The sequence below is a fragment of the Pelodiscus sinensis genome, chromosome 2, assembly GCF_049634645.1.
Source record: "Pelodiscus sinensis isolate JC-2024 chromosome 2, ASM4963464v1, whole genome shotgun sequence".
Lineage (NCBI taxonomy): Eukaryota > Metazoa > Chordata > Testudines > Trionychidae > Pelodiscus > Pelodiscus sinensis.
In genome coordinates, this window is record NC_134712.1 from 138,450,439 (window position 1) to 138,475,495 (window position 25,057).

Sequence of the window (25,057 nt, forward strand, 5' to 3'; positions counted from 1 at the left end):
CCATGCCTCTGCTGGCTAGCCGGCTCTCTCTCTTTTTCAGAGGGGGCGGGGGAACCCATTTTGCTCCGCAGAACCCAATTGGGAAACACTGCCTTAGAACCATTTACACAATGAAAAATAGGAAGAACCAATGGGTAAGAGCACTTGGTGAAGTAAGACAACATTCTAGCAGTCACTGGTGGTAAGGAGGACTTTGGGGGAGGGAGCAGCGTAGCACCCCTTATACCAGTTCATATATGTGTTACTGCAGAGGGCGCCAGAGCTGGTCAGAAGGCGCCAGAGCTGGTCAGAAGGGGGGGCTATGAGGGGTCTGGAGTGGGGTGGGGAGGATGCCACCCCAGACTCCTCATAGCCCCCCCTTCCGATAGTCCGGCTCTGCCCCAGGCGTCTCTGATTTAGCTGCTGCTGGTCAGTTTCAGCAGCGGCTGAATTGGGGACGCCTGCAGCAGAGCAGCTGGGGTGCTGCCGGGTTGGTCCCGCAGCGCCGCTCCTCGGTGCTACCGGACCAATCCGGCTGCACCCCAGCTGCTCTGTCCCAGGTGCACCCAAGTCAGCTGCTGCTGAAACTGACCAGCGGCTGACTCCAGGAAGCCCAGGGCAGAGCAGCTCTGCCTCGGGCTTCTTGGGAGTCAGCCGCTGATCAGTATCAGCAGCGGCTGAATCGGGGACAGCTGGGGTGCTGCCGGGTTGGTCCCGCAGCCCCGAGGGGCAGCGCTACCGGACCTACCCGGCAACACCCCAGCTGCTCTGCCCCTGGCTTCCCTGATTCAGCCGCTGGTCAGTTTTAGCAGCGGCTGAATTGGGGAAGCCGGGGGCAGAGCCGCTCCAATGGTCCGGCTGCCTGGAGCACTTCCGGATTCCTGATGGTGCCGGACCATCAGGAGTGCCGGACCGTCAGATGTCGGCCCATCGGAGTTTTACTGTACCACCATCAGAGCTATCACTGCTGCTACCGCCACAAGATGGATTGATGAGATTTACTTGATGAGATTTATTATTACATTGTTTTCCTGATCTCAAAATCGGGATGTGATAAACTACAACATCACCATCTCCACTAGATCAGTGGAGACTTAAGTAACACTTTGGACAAGAAACCAATATACCTGTCATAACTCCTTCCTTAGGAGTTTCATCCTTGCCTTAAGCATGCTATCTCTCTCTGCCATTTATTTTAGTCTACCAGGACAGCCCTACTTTTGTTTGTTTAGTTTGCCATTTTATTTTCAGCAACTGACTCAAACAAGCAAACGCCACCTCCTCCCGCCCCCGGCGTTGAATGCTGTAACGCACCTTTTCTAGTACATTTCCAGCACCTTTGTGCCATATCTTCCTTTCCTACTGTTTTGGTAAGATGCAAGACTGTTCCATTTAAGAGACTACAGAAGGTACTGAAATAAAGGTTAAATGTGGGTTTAAGAGTGAATTACACCTTCCATTAGATTTCCTGTGAATCTCTTTATGTATATATATGTGCACCTCACGATCCCTCATAAAGAGACACACCAACAGAGAACTGGTCTCCAAAGTTTATTAAAAATCAAAGAATAGAAAATTTTACATAAAAATATGTCAGTTTTAGCTTCCACATTGTTGTCCACACACAAAAAAAATCTAAACATGATTTTTTTTAAACCTGTAGCACATAACCACAGCAGTAGCCAGGCCAATTTATTTGGTACACCACGACTGATATGGAACATGATACCTGTTTCGTTTCAAATGAATTTTGCTTTAAAATGGAAACTAGTTAAGACACCAACTAAAGCCTCTGAAGTTTCCATATTATGCTCAATATCGCTAGTGTCTAAAGACTAGTAAGTACAGGCCTATGTATCAGCCCTTAAATATTGTTTAATGAATATGCTCACAATTTTTTAAAAATAACTTGTGGTAAATCTGGATCATTAAGTACTGCAGACAAATGTGCTACTCTACTTTGGAATGTTGCCCCCTCTCTCTCTCAAGGAGATCTGTTTGCAATCAACAGATGTGGTAACAATATGGGCTAGACAAGTTTCAAAGGCATACTGCACTTTATAAAGCTTCATCATGCTAGATGCCTCATTTTTATTGTAACATTCAGATATCAGTTTTAAAATATTCCACTTCCGTACACCTAAATATCATGGTAATACAATTTTTTCAGCTTTTCCCATTAATTGGGCTTCAAGTAGCCAACCTGTAGTGTTCATCAGAGTTAAGAACCCTCATTTAAAAAATGAGGGGTCAGAAGGCATGTGAAATGCAACCGACACCTATGACAACTGTAGTGCTCTAAAAACTCAGGGTCAGGCAGGATGTACATTTTCTTGTTCAAAAAAGTTAACAAAGACAGTGGTTGTCATGGCAATACACATTTGCATAGTATACCTGTATGCATCTGTAAATTAAGTGCCAGCCACCGATTGTATCCAACACCGGGCTGTGCTCTCCTCCAACTCATTAAAAGATGCTTCTTGTAATGCTTAGAGCAGTTGAAGTACTTTATATATTTGCTCTTAACAGAACTAATGCATACTGCTATACAGATTCCTTAATGGAATCAACATTATTTCCTTTCTCCACATTCTTCAAGCTGGGTAACTTTGTTTAATAATGATGTTCAGCCTCAATCATTAATGGGTTACAGTACTAAATCTGACAGAAACATGTAGTTCACAATTTTTAAATTTCATGTCAGTACTTAACCCCCTTTTAACATTAAGAAGCTATATTTCTGGCACTTTAAATGCTGGATTTGTTGTCTATTACAAGGAACAAATTAAAACCCACTGGTCAGAGCAAGACAACTAATAGAGGCCAGACAATGAGCTAAAATGCCTGGTCAAAACACTTTGGAGCTTAATACCTTCATAAAACCATATGCCAAATCCGCACTTTCATTGTGAATCAAGAAGCCTCAAATAGTACCAAAAATGATGTCATGTTCTAATACTGCTCAGACAACCTGCCAAAACTATGAACCCAACTTAGATAATACAACCTGGGAAAGGATCTGTAAGTTTTAAAAAAAAATCCCTCCTCCCTTTAGTTATAACTTATGACAAAATGAAATTAAATTAAAAATTCTGAGTTATTGCACAAATTATACTTTTTCAATATTTACAGAGCAAAAAGGTTTTGAAATATGAAATAAAAACTGGAGGAACAGCAAAACAATTATATCATGAACAAAAAGTAAAAAACTGAATGAAGTTCCTTTGCTCTGCAAACAAAACAACAAAACTAAATCCCCACAAAGGAACAGATGTAACTACAGAAAAAAATGTTACAGTATTTATAACACCCTTGCAGTTCTAAGCCAGAGCTGCTTCGGCACTGTGAGTAATCATGGGAAGGCACGTACACACACACAAAAAAAATCCCAAAAACATTAAAAAAAAAAACCTTCCACATTTAATAAGGCTTCACAAATAAGCACAACTACTTTAAGATGGACTTGACCACCACATGAAGAAACATGCAAAAAGTCAGCTGCAGATACTTGGCAACACCCACAAGCTGATGTGCTGAATGCTGGTCTCCATTCCCCCATGTAGTATTGTTCACTCAGCTTCAGTCTGTAAAATGAGGGAAGATCTTCCTGGCATTAGCCATTATCTGCTGAGACTAATAGGAAAACTGTCTCTGTGTTTTTTCCTTCGCCAGATGTTACGATTATATTGGTGATGCCCTCTGTTGCCAACTGGCTGCCTCATGCCTCCACTGCTCACAGGACTGTAGCCATTCCCTTGGTTAGGATTATGAGCTCCTTTCATAGAGAACTTCATTCCACCGTGCTGCTAAAAATACATAAGTGTTCAGATTAGTACTATACTCAGTTGAAAAAAAATGCATCAATTTGCTAACCAGCTGTACTTTCCCCAAAATACTCATTAGAACATGCATTAAAACAAGTAACATATCTTTCAACACTTTACTAAATATCAAGAAACACCCAATTTAATAAACTATGTATTTAACTTGGACTACCACCACCACAGAAGGGAATGTGTTTTGATACTCCTCAAAATTTAAAGATACTAGGTCAAATTCAAGTGTCACAATCACCCTTTAGTTTTCAATTATACAGTTCATATCAATATATTGACTAGAGTTGTGATTAATTTGTTTCATATTTAGTTTTATCTCAGATCCAAGCACAAAGTCTTTGTGTGGTGATAGGTGTTAACTATATCCTCTGGCCTTGTCTCCAGTCTCCGGAGAATCAACGCTCCAGTGATCGATCTTCTAGGGTTCAATTTAGTGAGTCTAGTAAAGACCTGCTAAATCAAATGCTGAGGGTGTCCCCATCAGCTGTGGTACTCCTTGCTGTCGCGGGAGTGAGAGAAGTCGACGGGGAACATTTCTCCCAACAACCTCCCGCTGTGGGGCCACCCCAGAAAAACTGATGCAAGGTACATTGACTCCAGCTACACGAAATGTGTATCTTGAATTTTCTCTGCCAGTGTAGACCTGGCCTCGGATGCCACAGCATGGTAACTAAGGGCAAAAGTTTTTGAGGCAGCCAATGTAAACCTGCTACCATATTGAAATTCCATATTGAGTGGAATGAGTATATTCTGTTCACCTATATTAAGCTGACAGTGAACAGGTGTCCTCCCTATCAGGTCCATGTTAAGTGAGATATTGTTTGAATAAGGAGGCCTTGAAACAAAAAATAAATGTACTACTTTTGATAGTAAGTAACTTCAGCTCCAGTCAGTTTATCACAAGGTCTTGGAAACAAGCATGTCATGAAGTAAGGTTATAAAATCCTGTTTAATCAGTTAATTGGTTAAATGCTTAATGGGAGCAGGTGGGGAATGCTCCGGCAATGCTGGGCCCACTTGCAGGTGGGAGAGGTGTTGCTCCACTCCAGGGTGCCAGTTAACCAGTAACCATCACTCAGTAAGGGTGATGCTTACTGATTAACCACTGACATCCCTAGTACAAAGCAGGACGCCTAGCTCCTTTTTATGAGGAGTTTTATAGCAGTATTTAAATGTCTTCCAAAGGAGGACACTATCAATCTGAATGACCATTTACTTACCTTTTATCAACACCATTTCAGTTTAACAAAATCTATTTTAAGTCTTGAGTGTCACAATAATTGCAGAAAATTTTATACTGGTAGTCAACCACCTGCATATACGTGTGTACAGGATCTATAGGACTTTATCCATTAATTTTTTTCAAACAACAGATTACATATTTCCACATTAATCTGAAGTAACAGCAATTGTATAAACCTTAGAAACTGGGGCTATTTGTACAAACAACATATTGGAATGGAGAAAAGGACAACATGACTACATCAAGTAGAGAAAACTGATAAAAGTGAACTTTGGAAACCTGAGGGAATTAACAAGCTACAGTTTAAAATGAGTAGCAAGGTCACAAGAAAGGAACTCTAGCAAGAACTACAGACCTCACTCCATCTTTAATAGTAAATGGGAAGACTCCTTCAATGGGGGTATGTCTAGACTACAGGCTTACGTCGACATAAGTTTTGTTGACAGAATCTGTCCACAAAACTTATGTCGACATAGAGCGTCTAGACTACATCCAGTTCTGTCGATAAAGCAAGCCGCTTTGTCAACATAACAGTGTGGACGCAAAGGACAGTGTAGATGCAATAATGCCTTCTATCGACAGAACTCTGTCAACAAAAGGTGTTATTCCTCTTAGAATGAGGATTACATATGTCGACAAAACTGCTGAGTTTTGTTGACGTTATGTCAACATAACTCAAAGGCAGTGTGGACACAGGTATAGTTTTGTCGACAAAAGTCCACTTTTGTTGACAAAACCCTGTAGTCTAGACACACCCTGGGTGTGCAATAGGACTCAAAACAAAAATAACGTTTTTACCTTACTTAAATTTACTCATTCAGAACAAGTATAGGACTATGGTGCTGTATGTATATTCTTGCCTTATCTAGAAGTTGTCATTCAGACCACCCGCCAAGGTGCTATGGTAATACAAATAATAAATCTGTGTGTCATGAAAATTAAGGATATAAAAAAAGTGAGTCCATCTAACAGGAAGCTAGAAAGCTTGGTTTCTGGATTTGAGATTGGTGCTTGATGTCACCATGTTTGTTTTAGCCAGCCAAATAAAGCCTGAACTTGATAATGCACCCACTATTGTTTACAAAATAAATCCTGGCAATCCAGGGACTAGATTTTTTTTTAATTTTATATATTCTTCATATATACATGAAATAATCTAAGGATTCTGGCTCAAACACTGAATACACTTGAACCACTTTAATCTGGCAACGCTAGGAAATGGACTATGCTGGATTAAAGAATTTTGTGGACCATGAGAGGGGCATTGGGATGTGATCTGGTAGAGGGGGAAGGTGTGCAAGGGGGATGCTCCAAGGAGCACACGTGCACCGCACATCCCTGCTGCTACCAAGCACTGCCCCTCCATGCTATTCAGAACAAGTGTAGGACTATGGTGCTGTATGTATATTCTTGCCTTTATCCAGAAGTAATCATTCAGACCACCAACCAAGGCGCTATGGTAATACAAATAATAAATTAGTGTGTTATGAAAACTGAGGATTTAAGTGGGAGTGGTGGGGGAAAGCCTCCAGGGAAGTGCTTAGTTGAATTGCCATTCTCCCAGCTGGGAGGGGGAGCAGCAGCGTGCACACCCACTTTCTCCAGCCTCTGCTGGGTTCAAACCAGATAAGGGCCACCCAGATTAAGGAGGTTTTTCATTTTTTAAACCAGACATAAATACCAGACTTCTGGGGCACTAAATTTCAAGTAGTTTGCAGAAAGTCATGCAGTTCAGTTGAGTTCTTGTTAGCAGCGCACTCAAGGTAATGTTCATTAGGATTTAAGTTGAGGTCCTTTGCCCCAACATACGCACACAGTACGTTTTCTAGCCTAAATGAGTTTGTAAGGCCAAGTCTACACTGGCAAACTACTATGCAGTAAATCAGCTCCCAGCAAAAACTACAGCACAAGTTTTTACATTGTGATAACGTGACATTTTAACTGCAGGCTCCATGCCCTTCTTTTCCCAAACCAGAAGACAATAAATCCCATGTTAAACAAAACTTAGTATTTCATATTCTGTATCCATTCATGTCTGTCTAGCAAAGTAGATTCATGCTGGAATAATCAAAATGACAGAAAAATTATTTTTTGCTTTCCCATGAGAAATCTACTGTTCTCTGCAGAAGTTCTTATTCATGGTAAGGAGTAAACTAGCCATAACCCACTAACCATTTAGGGAGGGTAACTGAATAAATGTTCATTACAAATATAATAAGCAACAACAACTATGACACTTATAAGCAAGAAAGCTGCAATCATGTTTCTACCCAAGAGAAACTACAAATCGAGGGCATAAATTTATAAATGCATCAAATCAACTGGATTAAGATTACACGATATTAGATGAGATTAAAGACACTGGATGCACTTGAAACTCTGGTATGTTTCTACATTTTTTCCCTATACCTTCTGTTCTCCATGACACTAAAATGTAAAGACTGCTGTATGTGGAAAGCCACTGTCTAGAGGAAGAAACTCAGAATTAGAAGAAAAGAAAAATTAATAATGAATCATGTCTATAATGTATAGGGAAGTAAAAGAAATATGGTAGAAATTAAGAGTAAGCTAAGGGTGAGTAACTACTACTACTTTAAGTATTGTCCCTGTGGGTCCTCCACTTCAGGTGTCTGAAAAGAAGTGTCCTGTTTGAGGAGGTGCGCTTTGGAGCCATCTCCTGGACATAGTCAAGTACTGCAAGGCTGACTGTGGCGATAGGGATGTGCCCAGTAGTTATAGCATAGTGACTGGCAAAAGTGTTCTCAGAGGACCAAATGGCTGCCTGGCAGATATCAACAAGTGGAACATTGTTGTTGAAGGCTGTGGTTGCAGTTATAACTCTGGTGGAATGAGCCTTGACAGTTCGTGGTGGTTGTTTATTGTGCATGGTGTAACAGGCAAGAATGGAGGAGAAGACACATCTGGATAGACTGGAAGTCAGCTCCTTTTCAAAGTGGTGTGCCAAGATTTAAGCCTCCTGCCCTGGGCTGTGCTACTCTCCTGGGAAGGGGGAGAGGCTCTTTCCACTGCATGCCCCATAGACCACCTGTGGCAATGCAAACCTTTCCACGGACTACCAGTTGCTAATGGAAACTTACTGTTAATTACATAATTATGCCTGAGCCATTTTGCTTGTACTGAAGCTGGAGAGAACAGTTTAATTTAAACAGATTAAGCACTTTAACTTTCTCATTCATTTATCAAACTTCATTTTAAATCAAGTAAAATATTATGTCCAACACAAAAGGCTCCAATGTTTTCTTTATTTATGGCAGGGGTGGGGAACTTTTTTGGTTTGCAGAGTCACTGACCCACAGAAAAATCAGTTGGGGACCACATAAGTGAAACAAAAAAAAATCCTCCCCAAACCCCCAACCTTCACTGATGTGGTCCCCAACTGGGATACCTCATTCCTCAGCGCTCCCATCCCCAAATGGTGAGAGGAAGGGACAGAGATGACTAAGGTTCAGGGCTTCCCATAGCCAGATTTACTTTTCTGGGGTTTTGGAATTAGTGGATTTTGTGGACCCCCTTAGACTCTGGGGTGAGAATAAAAATGAACGGTTCAATGTGTGGGACAGGGCTGCCAGCAAGTGGAATAGGGATACAGGATGGGATGAGGAGGGCAGGATCTGGAAGGGAGTTTGGCAGCAGGAGAGGGTGTGAGGTGGGAGTAGAAGAGGGAGGCTTGGGGGTGATAGGGAGAGTAACACAGAAAAGGCAAGAGGGTGAGAATAAAACTAAATAACTAGTTGGAGGGAGGCAAAGGAAAATGCAGCTTCTGCAAAGTGATACTGTTTCCCCTTCTCACACGTTCCCTCTGCTCCAGCCTTGTTCCCCTTAGACTCACGATCCCCCCAGCCTGATCCCCTGCATCGCCCCATGCTCCTCAGTGCAACCTCTGTCCCCTCTCATCCTGCCCCTGCAGCTTGAACCCCTTCATCACCCCATGCCCCTCAGTGCAACACCTGCCCCCTCCCATCCTGCCCCCACCACACTCACCAGCAGGGCAACAGCCTTGGAATGAGAACCAGTCTCCATTGACTAATGCTGGTATGATCGTTGTGACTGTCACCATTTTGAACCTTTGATTGTGTATGTACTTGTTCAGTTTCCTAAGATCGAGTATAGGCTGCCACCCTCCTGTTTCCTCCTGAGAAAGGGAATATTGGGAATAAAAACCACTTCCTTGGTAAGGAGGCAGAACCAGTTCTACAGTTCCTACCTGTGGTAGGTGTTGAACTTACAAGCTAAGAGGTTCCCGTGGGATGGGTCCCTGAGGGAGGACAGGGAAAGGGGCTGGGAAGGAGGAATGGAAGTAAAGGGGATGAAGTAGCCCACTTTGACAGTCTCTAGGACCCAGCAGTCTAATGTTATGTCATTCCAGTGATGGTAAAAGGGTCGCAATACGATGAGTAAATTGAAAGTTGTACGGCGTGACTTGTGCTGAGGAGATATTGCTCAGGCCTTCAAAATTGCTGTTTGGAAGTGGACAACTAATTTGTTGAGGTCTGTTGTTGTGGACTGCATCTTTGTTTATGGCTGTAGTTGAAAGGTCTTTGGTTCCATCTGAAAGTCTTGGTCTAGGGTAAGGATTGTATCTCTATTGTTTGTTTGGAGGAGTGTACAATGCTGAAGGTTCTAAGAGCAGTGCAGGAGTCTTTCACAATACGTAAGACTTCATCTATCCTACTGGCAAAGAGGTGGTACCTGTCAAAAGGAAGGTCCTCCACATTCATTTGAAGTACATTAGGGATATCGAAGATCTGTAACCATAAGGCTCTCTGCATGACTGTGGCAGTTGCTGTGCTGCGGGCTGCTGTGACAGCCACATCTGAGGTAGCCTGGGGGGCTGTAGGGCAATTGTGTGGTCCTCCTGCACTGTAGCCTGGAATTGTGGACATTTTTGTTCAAGGAGGTACTCCAAAAGATCTTGTAGCTTGGAGTAGTTGGTGTAAACATAAATCAGCAAAAAGTGCAGAGTAGTTGTCTAAACAAAGTTGTAGAGTTGCCAAAGAATAAACATTCCTTCCAAAAATGTCCCAACACTAAAGGCTCTTGTCACGAGGTGTGGAGTGAAATTGTAGATATTTGGCCCTGTAGTAACAGCATCCCAAACAAGAGATGGAAAAATAAAAAGTCCACATCCTTGGTCTGTACAAAATATTTTCTAACTACTTTTTTGTTAGTGGGAGTAGTAAGATGTCAGTGTCTGCCAAACTGAGTCAGCCGGATCTAATGTGGCTTTGTCCATAGAAAGAGCAATTCTGGTAGTGGTAGAGGGTTTAAGAATTCTAAGTAGTCTGTTTGCGTCTCCTGGACTTTTTAGAGATCAATTTCCTGGGCAGCACCCACTCTCTTAAAAAGATCTTGAAATTGCTTCAAGTTGTCCATTGGAGGAGGGGTGGCTGGATGATCGCTTCATCCAGAGACAAGGAAGGGTTGTGGGGTGGAGACCTCTGGTCTTCTTCCATAGATTCAAATTCCTCCTACTCAGGTAGTTCTTCCTCTTAGGGAATGGAAAGAGTCTTGTGGGGAAGACATAATGGCTTATCTAGCTGGTGTTGATGGTATGGTGTACCGGTGTTTACAAGAGAACCACGGATCCCTTGGTGGCCACTGACTAGGATATGATGGTGGTACATTGGCCCAGTGTTGTCCAAACCAATGGGGTGAAGGTGGGTTTACTCTGTAGGACGCATTTCCCAAAGAGGTCTCCTCTGGGTGAGCGGGGAGTACTGGGAAAAAAATCTGTTGTCTTGTGGTCCCATGTCAGGGTCACTGTAGGAAATGGATGGTGCTTTGGAGAATGAATAGAGCAGGTGGTCCCAAAAATTGGTGAATGTGGCACTGAATGCACTTCAATATCAATTTATTGAAGAAAATGCCCCAGTGCTGAGATCTGTTTGGACACACTTTTGCGGTGCCAGAAGTTGGGATGCTGGCATCGAGGCTTGTGCCAGGGTCGGTGCTAGTGGTGGTAGCATATTGGTACGGGGCGGCTTTGCTGCCATTTTTAATGTCTGTTCGCATGGCGGTGTGTTTGGTGTTGGTGCCTTGATTTTAAATGGGCACATTTGTGTGCTGACAGTGTTCATGCTGGGGCAGTGCCGGCAGTACCGGGTTTGTTGGCCTGGCTAAGTCTAGCATAGCTTAGCAGCTATCAGGCCAGAGACATCCTGGCCTTTGCTGTGGTTTCATCTGCCAACAAGGAAGGACTTTCTTTGAAGAGGCAGAAGTTTTGTCCCTTTAGGTTGAAGGGCAACTGCGAAGAGCTCCATCTGCTGTTGAGGATGGTAAAGAAGGAACTGGGAACATGTGTGCAATCAACAGACATCAATGGTAGAACAGAGCAGCACCACGCACATGTGGCAGGGCACTGCTAGGAAAAATCTCTGATTATCGGCATGAGGACACACCAGCACCTGAAATGGAGCATCCACAGGGACAGCACTCAAAGAAGGATTACTTGCAATAGAGGTGTGATGGTCTTCTGGTCAGTGAGGTAGGCTTATGTCAGGAGAGAAAACCACAGTACTAAAATCCTGGCATAACCCCAGTCAGACAGCAAAGCTGGAGCAGTTATGTCTCTGATTGCAAGAGGAAGTGCACCAAGGTTTTTCTAAGGGGTAGTACATGAGACAAACACTTTGGTGCCAAGACGGCCCCAATAGTGACTGCCTTCCATTCCAAGTGCAAAGTTCCTTTTAGGTCCATGAACAATAGCCATTTGCTGCTACTGGAGCTTATCTACTCTGAGGCTTCTGTAAAGACCCTCTCCCTCTACAGATGGAAGCCAAGCTATACTGGGTGGGAGAACATTGTTGGGGGGGAGGGTTTCCTCCCACAAGTAATTTTCCACAGGAAGCATCCTTAGCAAAAAGACTCCTAGAATATGAACAAAATATGTACTCTTCAAAGGCGGAAACCAAGGAGCACATGTTCAAGCATGCCAAGAAGAAAATGCTTTGAATGTAAGTAATTGCTTCAATTTTGAGTTATTACTTCTATCCAGAGTAGCAAATCCATCCCAGAAGAAAAGGCTGGTCTTCAGTTATGCTAACCACTGACAGCAAAGTTCTGTAGAGACAAGGTCATGATTCTTTGAGGGCAGTCTTTCGGGATGCAATTATGTTGCTCTACTGTGGAAAGAGCGATTGTTTAATTTTACTCTTTTGACACCGAGGTATCATAGCTTGGTACTTCACACTGATCAAGAAGGATATTTCTGCCCCAGTAATACATATTTTAATTCTGTAGCACTGGATATTGAGCTATTTCCCAAACGATGACATTTTGTGAAAGCATCAGAAGTTGGATTTATTAAGCATTTGAAAAGCAGGAACAGACAGAGTTAATGCTCCTTGATCTGAGGAAGTGGGTCTGGCCCACGAAAGCTCATCATCTAATAAACCATCTTGTTAGTCTTTAAAGTGCTACATTGTCCTGCATTTTGCTTCCTCTATACAGACATTCCCAAGTTTGTCAGTTTAAATAGCTGAGTCTTTACTATTATTTGGTTAAAGATGAAAAAATGTAAATGCAAATTACTGCAGGAAATCCTTCAGAGCTCAACAGAATCCAGATGGCAATTGCTCCCAAACTTCTCCATGAAACAAAAATATAGTACAAAAATAGCCTTAGGACTTTGCTGTCTGAACTGTTTCTATATAATTAGGACTCCACGAGTCAATTGTAGATCATTTTGAGGTATGGATGTAAAATCCCATTTAATTATTTAATTGGTTAATGGGGGTAGGGAGGTATCACTCCAACCCAGCTGGAACTGCCCCCCACCCTCCCGCCCACAGGCAGGGATTGCCCTGACCTATATGGTGCCCAGGCCCACTGCAGGCAGGAGGGTAACTGCTTCAGCCTCTACCAGTTAACTGGTAAACCAGTTAAAAACCTTCATATCCCTATTTTGAGGGGACAGACTCACAAATACTTAAATGTCTTCCAGGAATTCTGGTAACAATAACAACGGTAAATTTTTTATCTTTGCCATCGTACCCCAAATCATTCAAAACCGAGGCTGAACTCTTGTACCATAGCTACATTTATACCATTAACTGCTCCTCTGGAAAATGGATTCAGATTCATATCCTTTGCTGCCAAGGTTAAGATACTAAGCTACCAGATTATTAGGAAAAAGTCTCGTTGGATTGCAGTTCATGTATTAACCAAAATGGGCTACCTAAAATAACCCCTTTTTAATAAATAATTTACTTGATAACCTGAAATGATCACAGGTCTTACTTTGCAGTATGAGTTATCAATTATGTATTATTTAATTAAAAGGCAAGAATGTAATATAGACTATCTTGCTAAGATATTAAGACTTTACCGTCAGGGAAGTTGTTAACAAAAGCTAAGACCAACACCAGACAGAGAGGAGGGTAGTTTAAGGGGGGGAAAAAATCAGTGGAATCAAATTAAAAGTAAAATTAAAAGTAAAACAAAAGCATACCTTATGATACAAGTGGGGGCTTGGCAGAGGATTGGGGGATGCACAGGGAACAGCAGGAGAGGGCATGTGGTGAACAGCTTTCAGAGATGGTGTCCCTTCCGTGTCAACCTGTCTGCAGGGAAGTGGAAGACCAGCAATGGTAGGCAGAGGGACAGTAAACCTTGTCTAAGTGAAAAAGGGGTGAAAAAATATTTCAGTGAAGTGGCTAGGATACACTATACAGGAATTCAATGCACAGATTCTTTTTAAGTATTCCATACTATATACAATTACCCACTACTACTACGATGACTGCTAACTACATATTACATGTAAACACACATTTCTTCACATTTGTTCACAATTTCCCTTAAGGTTTCCACTGTCAAAGGGGTTGTATGTTTCTATTTTTCAATTTATAGAAGTGTAACATTGTTATTTCTGAACACATCATTAGTGAGCTTTATATCAGTCAAACTGACAGAAACAAACCTGAAGACAGTTGTTCCTTTAGCTAAATACAGAAACAACACACTCAGGCAGTCTTGACGTTGAAATAGAAGCATACCTTGCATTACATTCAGAAAGTGAAGGTTACCTTGCGCAGTAATTGTCTGTCTTTAAAAGATACACATGAATCTCAAGTCTTTGATTGGAGGTTTTCCATTAGCAGTGTCTGTTCAACTTGTGCATGTGCTCTATACAGTCTTGTGCTACTCACTAAGGGTACACATGGTTGCATGGGCAAATCACCCTCAGATCCTTTATTGGAATATTCAACAAAGAACAATTCCAAGTAGAAGTGAAGGACAGGTAGCGGAGCCCCCATAGGTACACACAGCTTGTTTGAAGAACCACAGTTAGTATTCAAAAGGAGTAACCTCCTCTTCTTCAAGTAGTATCTTTATGGGTGTTCCACTCCAAGAGGCTTCCAAGCAGTACTCCCACAGGGAGGAGGAAGCTTTGGAATCTAGTCCAACATTAAAGAAAGACTGTAAGCAGAACCAAGTGCTGCATTAGATCTAACAGCATGGACCAAGGCATAGTGCTTTAGAAAAAGTATGTATTGCGGGCCATGTAGCAACTCTGTATCTCAGATACTCAAACATTTGAGTAAAGATATGGAAGTGTGCTACTATACTTTGGAGGAGGTAAAAGCACCAGCTACACAATAGCAAGAAAATAATACACCCAGAGAGATCCCCTCAAAAATTTCTGAACAAACCGTGAGACCCCCGCGGTCTTTCTGCAATAGACAGTCAAGATTATTTCTGAAATCATTTAGTTCTATCCAGATAAAAGGCCAATGCCTGTCTCACAAATGGAGATTTTATGTAGAGATTTACGTAGTTCAGGGGAAAAGACTAGTAGATTAAACAGACTGGTTAGAATGCTAATCTAAAAGGACCTTTGCTAAGAATTTTGAGTGCAGACATAAGACCTTGTTCTTGAAAATACTGTAAGTGGGAAGTCTGCCATCAAGGTTCCAGTGTTTCCAACTTTGCAGGATGATGAAATGGCTCCTAGAAAGACCATCTTCACAGATAAATGAAGCAGGGAACATGTTGCCGTAGGTTCAAATAGAAGCCCCATGGAGGTATTTAAGTGCCAGGTTGAAAACCCAAGTTGGAGTCAGATCCTGAACCTGAGGGAAAAGGTTCTCCAAACTCTTAATAAATCTAGATCACACAAGATAAGCAAATATAAAAAAAAAGCCCACTAACAAGGAATGAAATGCTCATATTGTTGCCAGACAACTGTTCAGGTACAGGGGATGACAATGACATCTTCAGAAATGAGAAAAAGGTTCAACTACTAGTAAGCACTTAAAGTTGACTCCCTTCTACTGTTCAGTAATACCTGTTGGACATTTCTCAAGCAGGTACAATCTAATCCCATCAAGGAGCTATGCTTAGAGCCGAAGGACTCCTAGCTTGGGGTGAGGCACACATCTGCATCCTGGGAAAGGAGATGAGGGATGATTGGAAGCTTGATTGCTGGTTGAACACTTGGTAAAACAGGTAAGGACACAAGCTTGCCCCAGTCAGGTTTGTACTATCTGCATAACCCTGACTTTGCTCTGTCAGATTTTGTTCATCACTCTTCCAGTTACTGATGTTGGAAAGAATACATAGAACAGGTCCTTCTTCCACAGAAAGAGAAAGCATCACCCTGAAAGTGATGCCCTATGCTTTCTCCTGAGTAGAATAATGGACACTTCTTGTTGCGGAATGTGGCAAATAACTTCCAGAGGTGGACCTCTCATCTTTGGAATATCCTGTGAAAAATGTGACCATCCAAATCCCATTTGTTGTCCTGGGAAAAGCACCTGCTGAGCATCTCAGATGAGATGGTCTGGACTCCAGGAAGATAAACGACAGAGTTGAACCTGATGGGCTACACACCATTTTCATAATTTCATAACTTTGAAGCATCCGAAGGAGTATTTTGCTTCTCCCTGTTCAGGGATATAAAAAAATGCAAGCCATGTTGTTGGTCATGATTTTGATTATTTGCCCCTGCTAATAGATAGGCACTGAAGGCACATGTTCCTGACTGCCCCAAGTTCCAACAGATTGATATGGAAACTGGCTTTGTAAGGTGACCATTTGCCCTGAGTTGTGAGGGGACTAAAGTGTACTCTGTACCCTAAGAGTAATGGGCTCAATCTTATAGATATTTTTGGAGGTAGGCAGATGAAATTAACACCTGCACAGAGCTGATTTTTCTACTAGTGTAGGGGGCTCTTCATCAGAAAGAGAACTGTGACCTGTTTGTCCAAGCTATCTGTGGTTGAGAAATAGATCTTTCTGAACCAGTCCTGAAAGTAGTGGAAGTACAGCATTGCACGGTCAGTCACAAAGGTGTAACGCTTTGTTCACCCTACCCTCATATTCTTCAAAGGCCTCATGGTGGGAGACTGATGGAGGAGTCAGTGAAAGCATAGTCTCCTAGTGCAGTGGATCTGGAGGTCTGGCAATCTGCTGCTGATACATCATCCAAGAATTCCAGAATGGCCATTGGGGAGGGAAGCACACAAAGGACACAGGGCAACACCCAGGACTGATCCTACCATCTCTAGTGAGTATGAGAAGCCTTGTCAGAATATGAGTTTCTGTAATTATGTGGGGGGTACTCCACACTGATAAGATGACTGACTGGAGCACAATGAAGAGAATAAAGAAGAAATTCAATGAGGGAGGAAAGGAGGAGAAAAGGGAAGAAAACCCTATAGTATAGGGATGCAATAATAATCTGGAGACACGGGCTTGGCACCAGGAACTATTCAGTATCCATAAGCAGTGGGGACTATTTCTCATCTATAAAGCCCTACCAAATTCACAGCCATGAAAAACACTGAAATCTGGTCTTCCACATTTTATTCTCTACTATACAGATTTCATAGGGGAGACAATTGTTTCTCAAACTGGGGGTCCTGGCCAAATAGGGGGAGTTGCAAGGTTATTTCAGAGGGGTGGTCACAGTAGTGTAACCTTTGCTTCTCTGCTATCTTCAGAGCATGGTGTCCAGAGATCAGCAGCCATTAGCTGGGCACCCAGCTCTGGAAGTGAAACCCCACCATCAGCAGCACAGAAGTAAGGGTAGCAATACTATATCATGCCATCCTTACTTTGCTGCTGACAGCAGCTCTGCTTTCAGCAGCAGTGAGGAAGTACTGCAGTACTGCAACCTAGCTCCCTACAACAATCCTGTAAGCGCCCTACAACTCCTTTTTGGGTCAAGACCCCTACAACTTCAGCGCTGTGAAATTTCAGATTTAAAATAGCTGAAATCTTGACTGTGAAATTGACAAAAGTGGACCGTGAATTTGGTAGGGCCCTATTCATCTAAAACTGAAGTGTCTCCAGAGCAGCAGAATTCCCACAGTACTGAGCAGATTGAAATTGAGTAGTTGAAATGGATGGTACCATTGATCTAGAATGTGTATGTGCCAAGTACGAAGGTATCTGGCACTTCGATTTTGCTGGTACTGATGAAGACAAGTGCAAGTGTAACCCACACACCTCCTGTAAGTGGTTTTGGATCACACCCAGAGAGAATAATGAGTATTCTACAGTCTTAGTTAACAGCCAGCTGCCTTTTAGCTCATATGATAGAGGCTCGTGTACTACACTCTGAGGCCCTAAGTTCGAGTCTGCCTGCAGAAGACCAGGGTCTGTTGGCATTACACAAAGGCAATGCTGAGTCTGATTTAGATGGTGTCTTTCTAGAGAAGCATATCTACTAGACTTTCCTGTCCTTAACAGGAGGTATTGGAGGTCTGCTAGAGCTGTTCTTGTCTCAAATATTCTGGGATCTTTGCTGGAAGAAGAATCTCACTTCCATAGTACTAAATTGTCAGATCAAAGCCTCCAACTTTAACTTGAAGACCAGGATTTCTTTTGGAGGTTGTTCCTAGTAGTGGAAGGCAGACTCCTCTTTTCTGGGCCTTCTGAAGTCACCCCCATGTTAGGAGAGATCTTTGCTGAGGTTGAAAGGGCACTGCATCAGCCAAGAGCAAGATGTACTGGAGGGTTTCCTAATCTAGCTGGTCATAGTGAGCACTTCACAGTCAAAAACTGACAGAAGCCTGCCTCAGGTCAAGATGGTAGAGAAGGAACAGAGCAATAGCTCTCTGTACTCACAGTGTGCAGCACAAGGTTTTATAGAGAGCATGCATGAGTCAAATGCTGTCTAATCAAGGACTAGAGAAGTGCTTGCCCATTGAAGTTAAGCACCAGTAGAGAGACTACTTGAAGAACATGAGCAAACTGTTACTATAGGAGACCAAAAAGCAAAGGTTGTTTAATTAAGCATATCCTGATTTTGGGATGCCCAAGAATCGAAGTCTAGGGACTGCTAGCAGAATCTTTAAGAAATGGACAAAAACAGGCTCAAGAAGTTTTGCTATTCTTCAAACTGGAATGTGTTTGAAAGAAACTGGATGATTACATTTCCTTTGGGAAATGTGCAACCATTCACAACTTTCATGTTTCCACTATGAGGGGTACTGATCAATTTCACAGAAATATATATATCTGTCTTGGGAGTACTCTCTAATAGACATTACTTCAAAGCAGGTATACTCATTTGAAGGAAATGGTTTTAATGTAGTTACTAAAGACTTGTTCTACTCCAAATTTCCAAACTACAATGCTGATGTAAGCCCTGTCACTATGTTATGTATGGCCCTTCAGTGGCCATACATATCACAGTTGTGGCATAACTGAGTGCACCATAACTGAGTGAAAACATAACTCACAGGCCATCTTCTAACCCCAGGCATACCAAAACAAGATACATTACACATCAGGGCCAGGAAATGGAAACCTGAACTACCAAAGTGAACCCCATACATGTCCTCAATCCTGATAAAATCATCCTCACACCACAATAATTCCCCACATAGCAGACCTCTCATCCCCACAGAGTCAAGAAACACTGTATCTATTGTGGCCATGTAAATGGGACCATTCTTCAGAATCTAACAAAAAACGAGAGAAAAAAAAATACACAAACATCCTTCCTCCTTGAAAAGGTAACTAAGCAGCCAAACATACTACCCTTGCAGTTCACCACTTAACTAGTCAACCAAATTTTCACACAACCAATAGCTGTAAAATGTCAGCCAGCCCATAACTGCAAAGATTGGAAGAACCATCTTCACTTCAGCTCACTAGCTCTAACTCTTTACTAGAGATGCTGGGCTGCAGAGGAGATACAGTATGTTTTCACATATTGGCATCATATTACTACAAGTACACCACTTAGAACATTTTTGCACAGATTTAATACAAGCAAGAAACAGATAAGGGTTCTATCCAGTATGTTTTACAAACACCACCCTGAAGGAAAAACAGTTGACAAGCACACAACTTTGTAGTCATCTTCCAAAACTTAGTATATAAAACAAAGTTTAGATAGACTTTTAGTGAACCAACATTCTCAGGAACACCATACACGTCCTGGATAGAACATGTCTCCAAGACTCTACTTGTAAGATAATCCAAATACTAGTTTACAAAGGTGGTATGGAGGAAGAAAAGGCAATTTTTTTAAAACAGGAGGTTAATAAACCTTGAAAATTTGGAGAGCCCACAGGTAATCCCTGATCTTACATAAAGCAATGAAAAGGTTTGCCATTTTAGTCTTATTCTTATGAGAGACCAAGAACATATCAGATGCGTACTGGAATGCATCTTAAAAGATTAATTTCTTTCCATTTTGCTGTTTGAAATTTACTTTTTTGTTAATAGCTTCAGCAAGTCCAAAGTGTCTTTTTATGAAATCATCCGATAGTGTTCAGAGTTCTTTAAAATCAGACTAGTACAGCACAATGCAAATGGCCTATAATTATGGTTTGAATACTACCTCATTAAAAAGTTACTCCAATTAGCTGGCTCATACCTGATTACTGGCGGCCATTATCAAGGTTCTCGTAGGTGCAGACTGAGGTTTACCACTTGGCATAGGCAATGCTGGTGGTAAACTGGCCATAAGCTGAGTCGGTGCTTGCAGACTGAACTGGTAAACATTAGGAGTTGTGCAAGGTGGCGTATCAGAATCCTTTTGGCAAAGAAAAAGGGGAAAAGAAAAGCAACTTTACGAAAGTACAGTATACACAGACTATGCATCTGTAAATGCAATGATTCAGTAACTGGTAGTGTAAATACTGTAAAATCTGGGTTAAAAGCCATTTCAGTGTAAAATTAAATACACGCTGGCACCATATTTACTTTATATAAGCAGTTTTAAGAGTTAACTCTAAAAATCTGCATTGAGAAAGACAGTTTAACAATATGAATGGTGGCCACAGAACAATTTCCACTCAGCTCAAACTAAAAGTATATGTGAAATTAAATTCTCCACTCTCCCCATGGTAAAAGTCATGGGGACAAAGGTAAGATATAAGAAAATAAAGAGAATAGCATTGTAGATACACATGGACTGAAATTTTAATTGTTGGTATAGGATCAGAACTGTGAACAGTTTGCTGGTAATTCAAGGTATTCGTACTTATCTGTATGGAGAAGTTACCCACTGGTAATTGTTATAGTCTTCTCCCATCCTACCCAGCAACAGCAAAGTTAGGGCTCCACCTACCAAGAAACAAGGAGACAGACGATCTGCCAGTCATGACTAATGTACAAGCACCAATCACCCACTTCCTTTCTAGTTAAAGGACTCTTGATCTGATCTACTGTTTTCTTTTAGAAGGCAATGCCACTGCATCAAAGGGAGAGAGAACGCTTAAGGTTGATAGAAAGGAATACTATGACAATTACAAGTGAGTAATTTGCTTTCCATATGCTCTTTTTACTCATCCTAATTCAAATAAAGACAAGCAGTAAGCCAGAGGTGGTGGTCTTAATACTATGGTGCTTGGAGCCCTAAATTGCCAATAAAACAAGCAGAGAAAGACAGTTCAGTTACCAATATCAGATGAAGACGTGAGGAAACAGCCAGTTAGCTATCTCAAATGTCAGCAATTGAGCCTTCTACAATGAGTCCAAGAAACTGTTATGCATCTTACAGAAGATTTTAGTCATTTGGACACAAAACTATCTTTAATCTACTAATGCCTTTACAAATGTTAAAAAAGAATGAACAAGTAGCTTTTCTTAAACTGTTAATGCAAGATGGTTTAATTCAGGGCTTACTTGACATCCAGGAAAAGAAAAACTTGTTCCATTTAAAAAATATTCAGATATGAAATTTATCACCAGACTAAGTAAACAGAGCAGCTGACTCCCTCTTAAAACAGGTCACTAGACTCCCTCTTAAAACAGGTCACTAACCAGCTGTAACCTCACATGGATGCTGTAAGAACTGAAAGGTTCTGAGGACTGAAGAATCAGTCTTATAACCAGATGCTCTAGAAGTATAATATCCGCATATTTTTCTTTGAATGAGGAGAGGATTAACCAGAGACTCTTGGTGGATAGTTATGCTTACTAAAGGAAAGACTGGCATGTGATAATTTGCTGGAGGCAAAAATTCCCCAGTAGTCTGTTTAAAAAGAATTCTCAACTGGAAAGTTATGCAAGGTCAGAGGTGCATCTTCTCCAAAAGGTAAGAGTTCCATAATTCAGATAGCGAAGAATACTCTCCTTTAGCTTCTCCAGTTAAGAGGCTTGGATGACAATGATGTCCACATAAGAACGAAGCAGTACATTGATCCCCTTCTGACAGAGAATGGAAAAAAATGGAGTCAAATGAATTCAAGACCAATACGAGGTAGTGCCAGTTAGCGGAGAGGACTACGATATAAAAATAGGTGTGCACCATCCTGAGGCGCTAACTGCATTCACTGGGTGATGCTACTTCAATTGTCTTTCCTCAACTTGAAAAGCTGACATTTGGGGTCAGAATTCTGGGAATTGGTCTGAAAAAGGAGGATCCTATTGCATGGGATATCACCATCAATTGAGGGACTGAAGCTCTGAATGGTGTAAAACTAAAGGGACTAAAACTCCACCTGAACACAAGCTAAATCTGAAGCCCTCATAAGACATCTTGACTTGACACTAGACAAGTGTAAATAGTCTATGAGCAGCAGGTAAAGATATATGGAGATATGTGGATAATATTGTGACATACCACACATGAGTGCCTGGGTTTTGTCAAAGTATTCCAGTGCCTGGAAGACTCAGACTCTCAAACTTACCTGGAGAAACACTATCTGAGCTCTTTAGATTTTACCACCACCTATGTTCCTGAAGCATGGAGAGGAGTCTTTCAAGTTGCTACTTGAAAGTTCTTTCTTTCACATCATATACTGTAATGAATGCTATCTAAAAACAGGTGTATATAAGTCTATGCAACTCATTCAGTTTAGTAAAAATCACCACATTTATGAACAATGGTAGTCCAGAAAAACTAAATAGTAATGTTTTATATTGAGGAGGGTTTTTTTTCCTGAATAGAAATTGCCAGGATCTAACCAGAATAGATGGATAAAGCTTCTACCAGATCATCTACTGAAATAGTAGAGTACCTTCAGCTTGAAATTAATTTTTCATTAACTAGTTCAATCTCTTATGACTAAGCACTTTTCTGGAGAGACACAAGTCTTAGTTTGCTCTTGGCTCATGGAAATCAGATTTCTGATTTTCTTACTCTTGCAGCAGGAGCAGCAACTACAGAGCTCCAAAGCACATTTAGTCTTTAAAAGTGGGATAGTATGTCCTAACCCTTTGTCCAGTCATACTAAGTAATTGGATTTGATGGAAGGCTGAACTCTTTCAAAGCAAGACTTCCTTCACATTAAAAACGAGTAGTCCTGTGGCACTTAAGAGACTTGAATATCTTGCCCACGAAAGTGCATAACCCACTTCCTCAGATAAGATTGAGTGGGGAAAAAAGGGGATAGGGGAATCATCAGAATATATAACAGAGAAAAAAGGGAGAGTGGAAAGAAATATGCCCTCCCCCCCCCCCCAAAAAAACGCCCTGTCAATAGTAGTGACGCTTCCCAGCCCACTTAATTAGCCTCATTAGCACCAGCACTACAATTGACAGGGTTTCCCCCCCCACTTTCCACTCTCCCTTCCTTTTCTGTTTTATAGTCAGAGAGTACAAGGAGTACGGTCAAGCCCTAGAGTCCTGTACACAGGATGGGACTGCCTGTTTTCAGGAAAAAGGACACAGGTCATGTATGCACTGCAGGGAGTAGTCAGGATGTAAAAAAGAGGAGATATTGGGGAGAATGGGATTTTCTTATTGATTCGCTGTAGGCCCGTTTTAATGCATAAATAGGCAGGAAGTCTCTGCCACAATAGATTTTTTTCCTTGTTGTTCTCCTTTGTTTTCCCATTATCCACATTACCTTGTGAACTAGCTTCTCCCCACTCCCACCCCATTTACATGAGTCATAAGTAATAAAAGACAAAATGGAAGCTCACTGATGCATAAAGCTGCACTCCATACTTTCAGCCCAGAAAGGAAAAAAATGAAAACAAAGAGGCATACTGGGTATTTAATTGTTAAGACTTGATTATTACATAGCAGTTTTCATCCCAAAAATCTCAGAATGCTGGATAGAGGAAAGTAAGTATTACAAAGTAGCAACATGTAATTCTGAGTTTACTGACAGGCAGGAATAGAATCTTGGCGGCATCACTCCTAGTTCAGCGTACTAGACACTGCACTGCATTCCTACTTCAGATGTGCTTTGAGGTATGACTTCTATGACCATCTTCATTCATATATTTCATGCCTCTTTCTTACTTGGTAGATGGAGCCATAACACTGTCTAATCACTACTAGAGTGAAATACGAAGTAGAAATACCCAAGAAAGCTTTTTTTAAATTCCAAAGCAGGTTGTGAGGTAGGGACTTTGAGCATGTGCTATCATTAATGTTACATGGTTTTCATTATAAATGCTTTAAAAAAAATCCCACAAATTTTACAAAAGCATTCATATTTAAGAAGCAACCGGTCATTCTCTTTTCCTGGAGGGCACAAAATCTTGTAATTTTGGTAGGAAGAACTATTGTAATAAAAAAAAAAGTACTTTGAAAAGTAGCAGGACTACAGCCAAAAGTAGGGGACTGATACTGGTCAGTCATTGAAGACTTTGATCAGTAATTTGCCTTTGCTATTTTGGGGGAGAGGGGGAATATTATCAAGTCTAAATATAATGTTTACTGAGTATGCTAAGTTGGGTACTGCTAAGATTTTAAGCATATGCATAATACCCCTTTAATCTGACTACTCCTTTCTCCTCCAGTTCTGAATGTGGACTGTTATGTTGAATGTGAACAAAATCATCTTATGTAAAGCTATCTTAATATTAGGCAAAGGAAAGATTTGCAGGCATGGAAAACAGTGCTCCTCAATTTTAGAATTTCTGCATTTTTTTGCATTACACAATATACAGTAAATATTATGCTTTAATTGAAACAAGTTATGTTTTACTGTGAAGACAGGGCCCAGAACAAGTCAACAGAAAACGCATAAAGATGGCATACTCCAATATCACGGTTATACAACTGAACTCCAATTTGTTAAGCTTAAAACAGGAATTGCATGTATCCCTGTCTTCTTTTTCTGTTTAGTGTTAACATCTCATAGAATCTAAAGTCAGAAGGAACCATCAGGATCATCTAATATCACTCTCCTGCACGTTGCAGGCCACAGACATGCACACACTCCTAAAACAGACCCATAACCTCTGGCTGAGTTACTGAAGTTCTCAAATAATGGTTTAAAGATTTCAGCTTACAGAGAATTCACCTCTATTTTCTTCCCTCTGAATGCAAGGTTAATACTGTTTTAATGTATTAAACATTTAGGTGCACATTTAATGCAAATGCTTGCTCACCTTGAGCTGGACTGAGACTCTCTCACAAGTCCTTGACCCAGGGGAAATGAAGTTTGTTTTGGTATTCATATTATAAAAAGTCTTGATGTATTTTGAGGTAAAAACTAGTGATTTCTTCACTGCAATCGTGTTGCAACAGCTCTGGCTAATTCTGCTTGTTGATTAACATCCACAGATGGCAAGTGTGGGTCCCCCAACCCTCCTACAAAATATGACTACTATT

General features: G+C 41.4%; 1 protein-coding gene across 7 annotated transcripts in view; it reads right to left on the reverse strand.

Moving 5' to 3' along the window:
• Positions 1-1,517: 1,517 nt before the first annotated feature.
• Positions 1,518-25,057, reverse strand: part of TENT4A (terminal nucleotidyltransferase 4A) — a 92,872-nt gene continuing 69,332 nt past the window's right edge. For 2 of the 7 annotated variants that reach the window (XM_006127301.4, XM_006127296.4), the window contains 4 exons: positions 19,916-20,074; positions 13,529-13,693; positions 9,061-9,211; positions 3,601-3,785 (listed from right to left, as the gene is read on the reverse strand). In XM_006127301.4, the coding sequence (XP_006127363.2) occupies positions 3,745-3,785; positions 9,061-9,211; positions 13,529-13,693; positions 19,916-20,074 (516 nt within the window). In that variant the 3' untranslated portion in view covers positions 3,601-3,744. Of the gene's footprint in view, positions 3,786-9,060; positions 9,212-13,528; positions 13,694-19,915; positions 20,075-25,057 lie in introns of all 7 variants that reach the window. The other 5 variants (XM_006127297.4, XM_006127299.4, XM_006127298.4 and 2 more) reach the window with 5 other exon arrangements.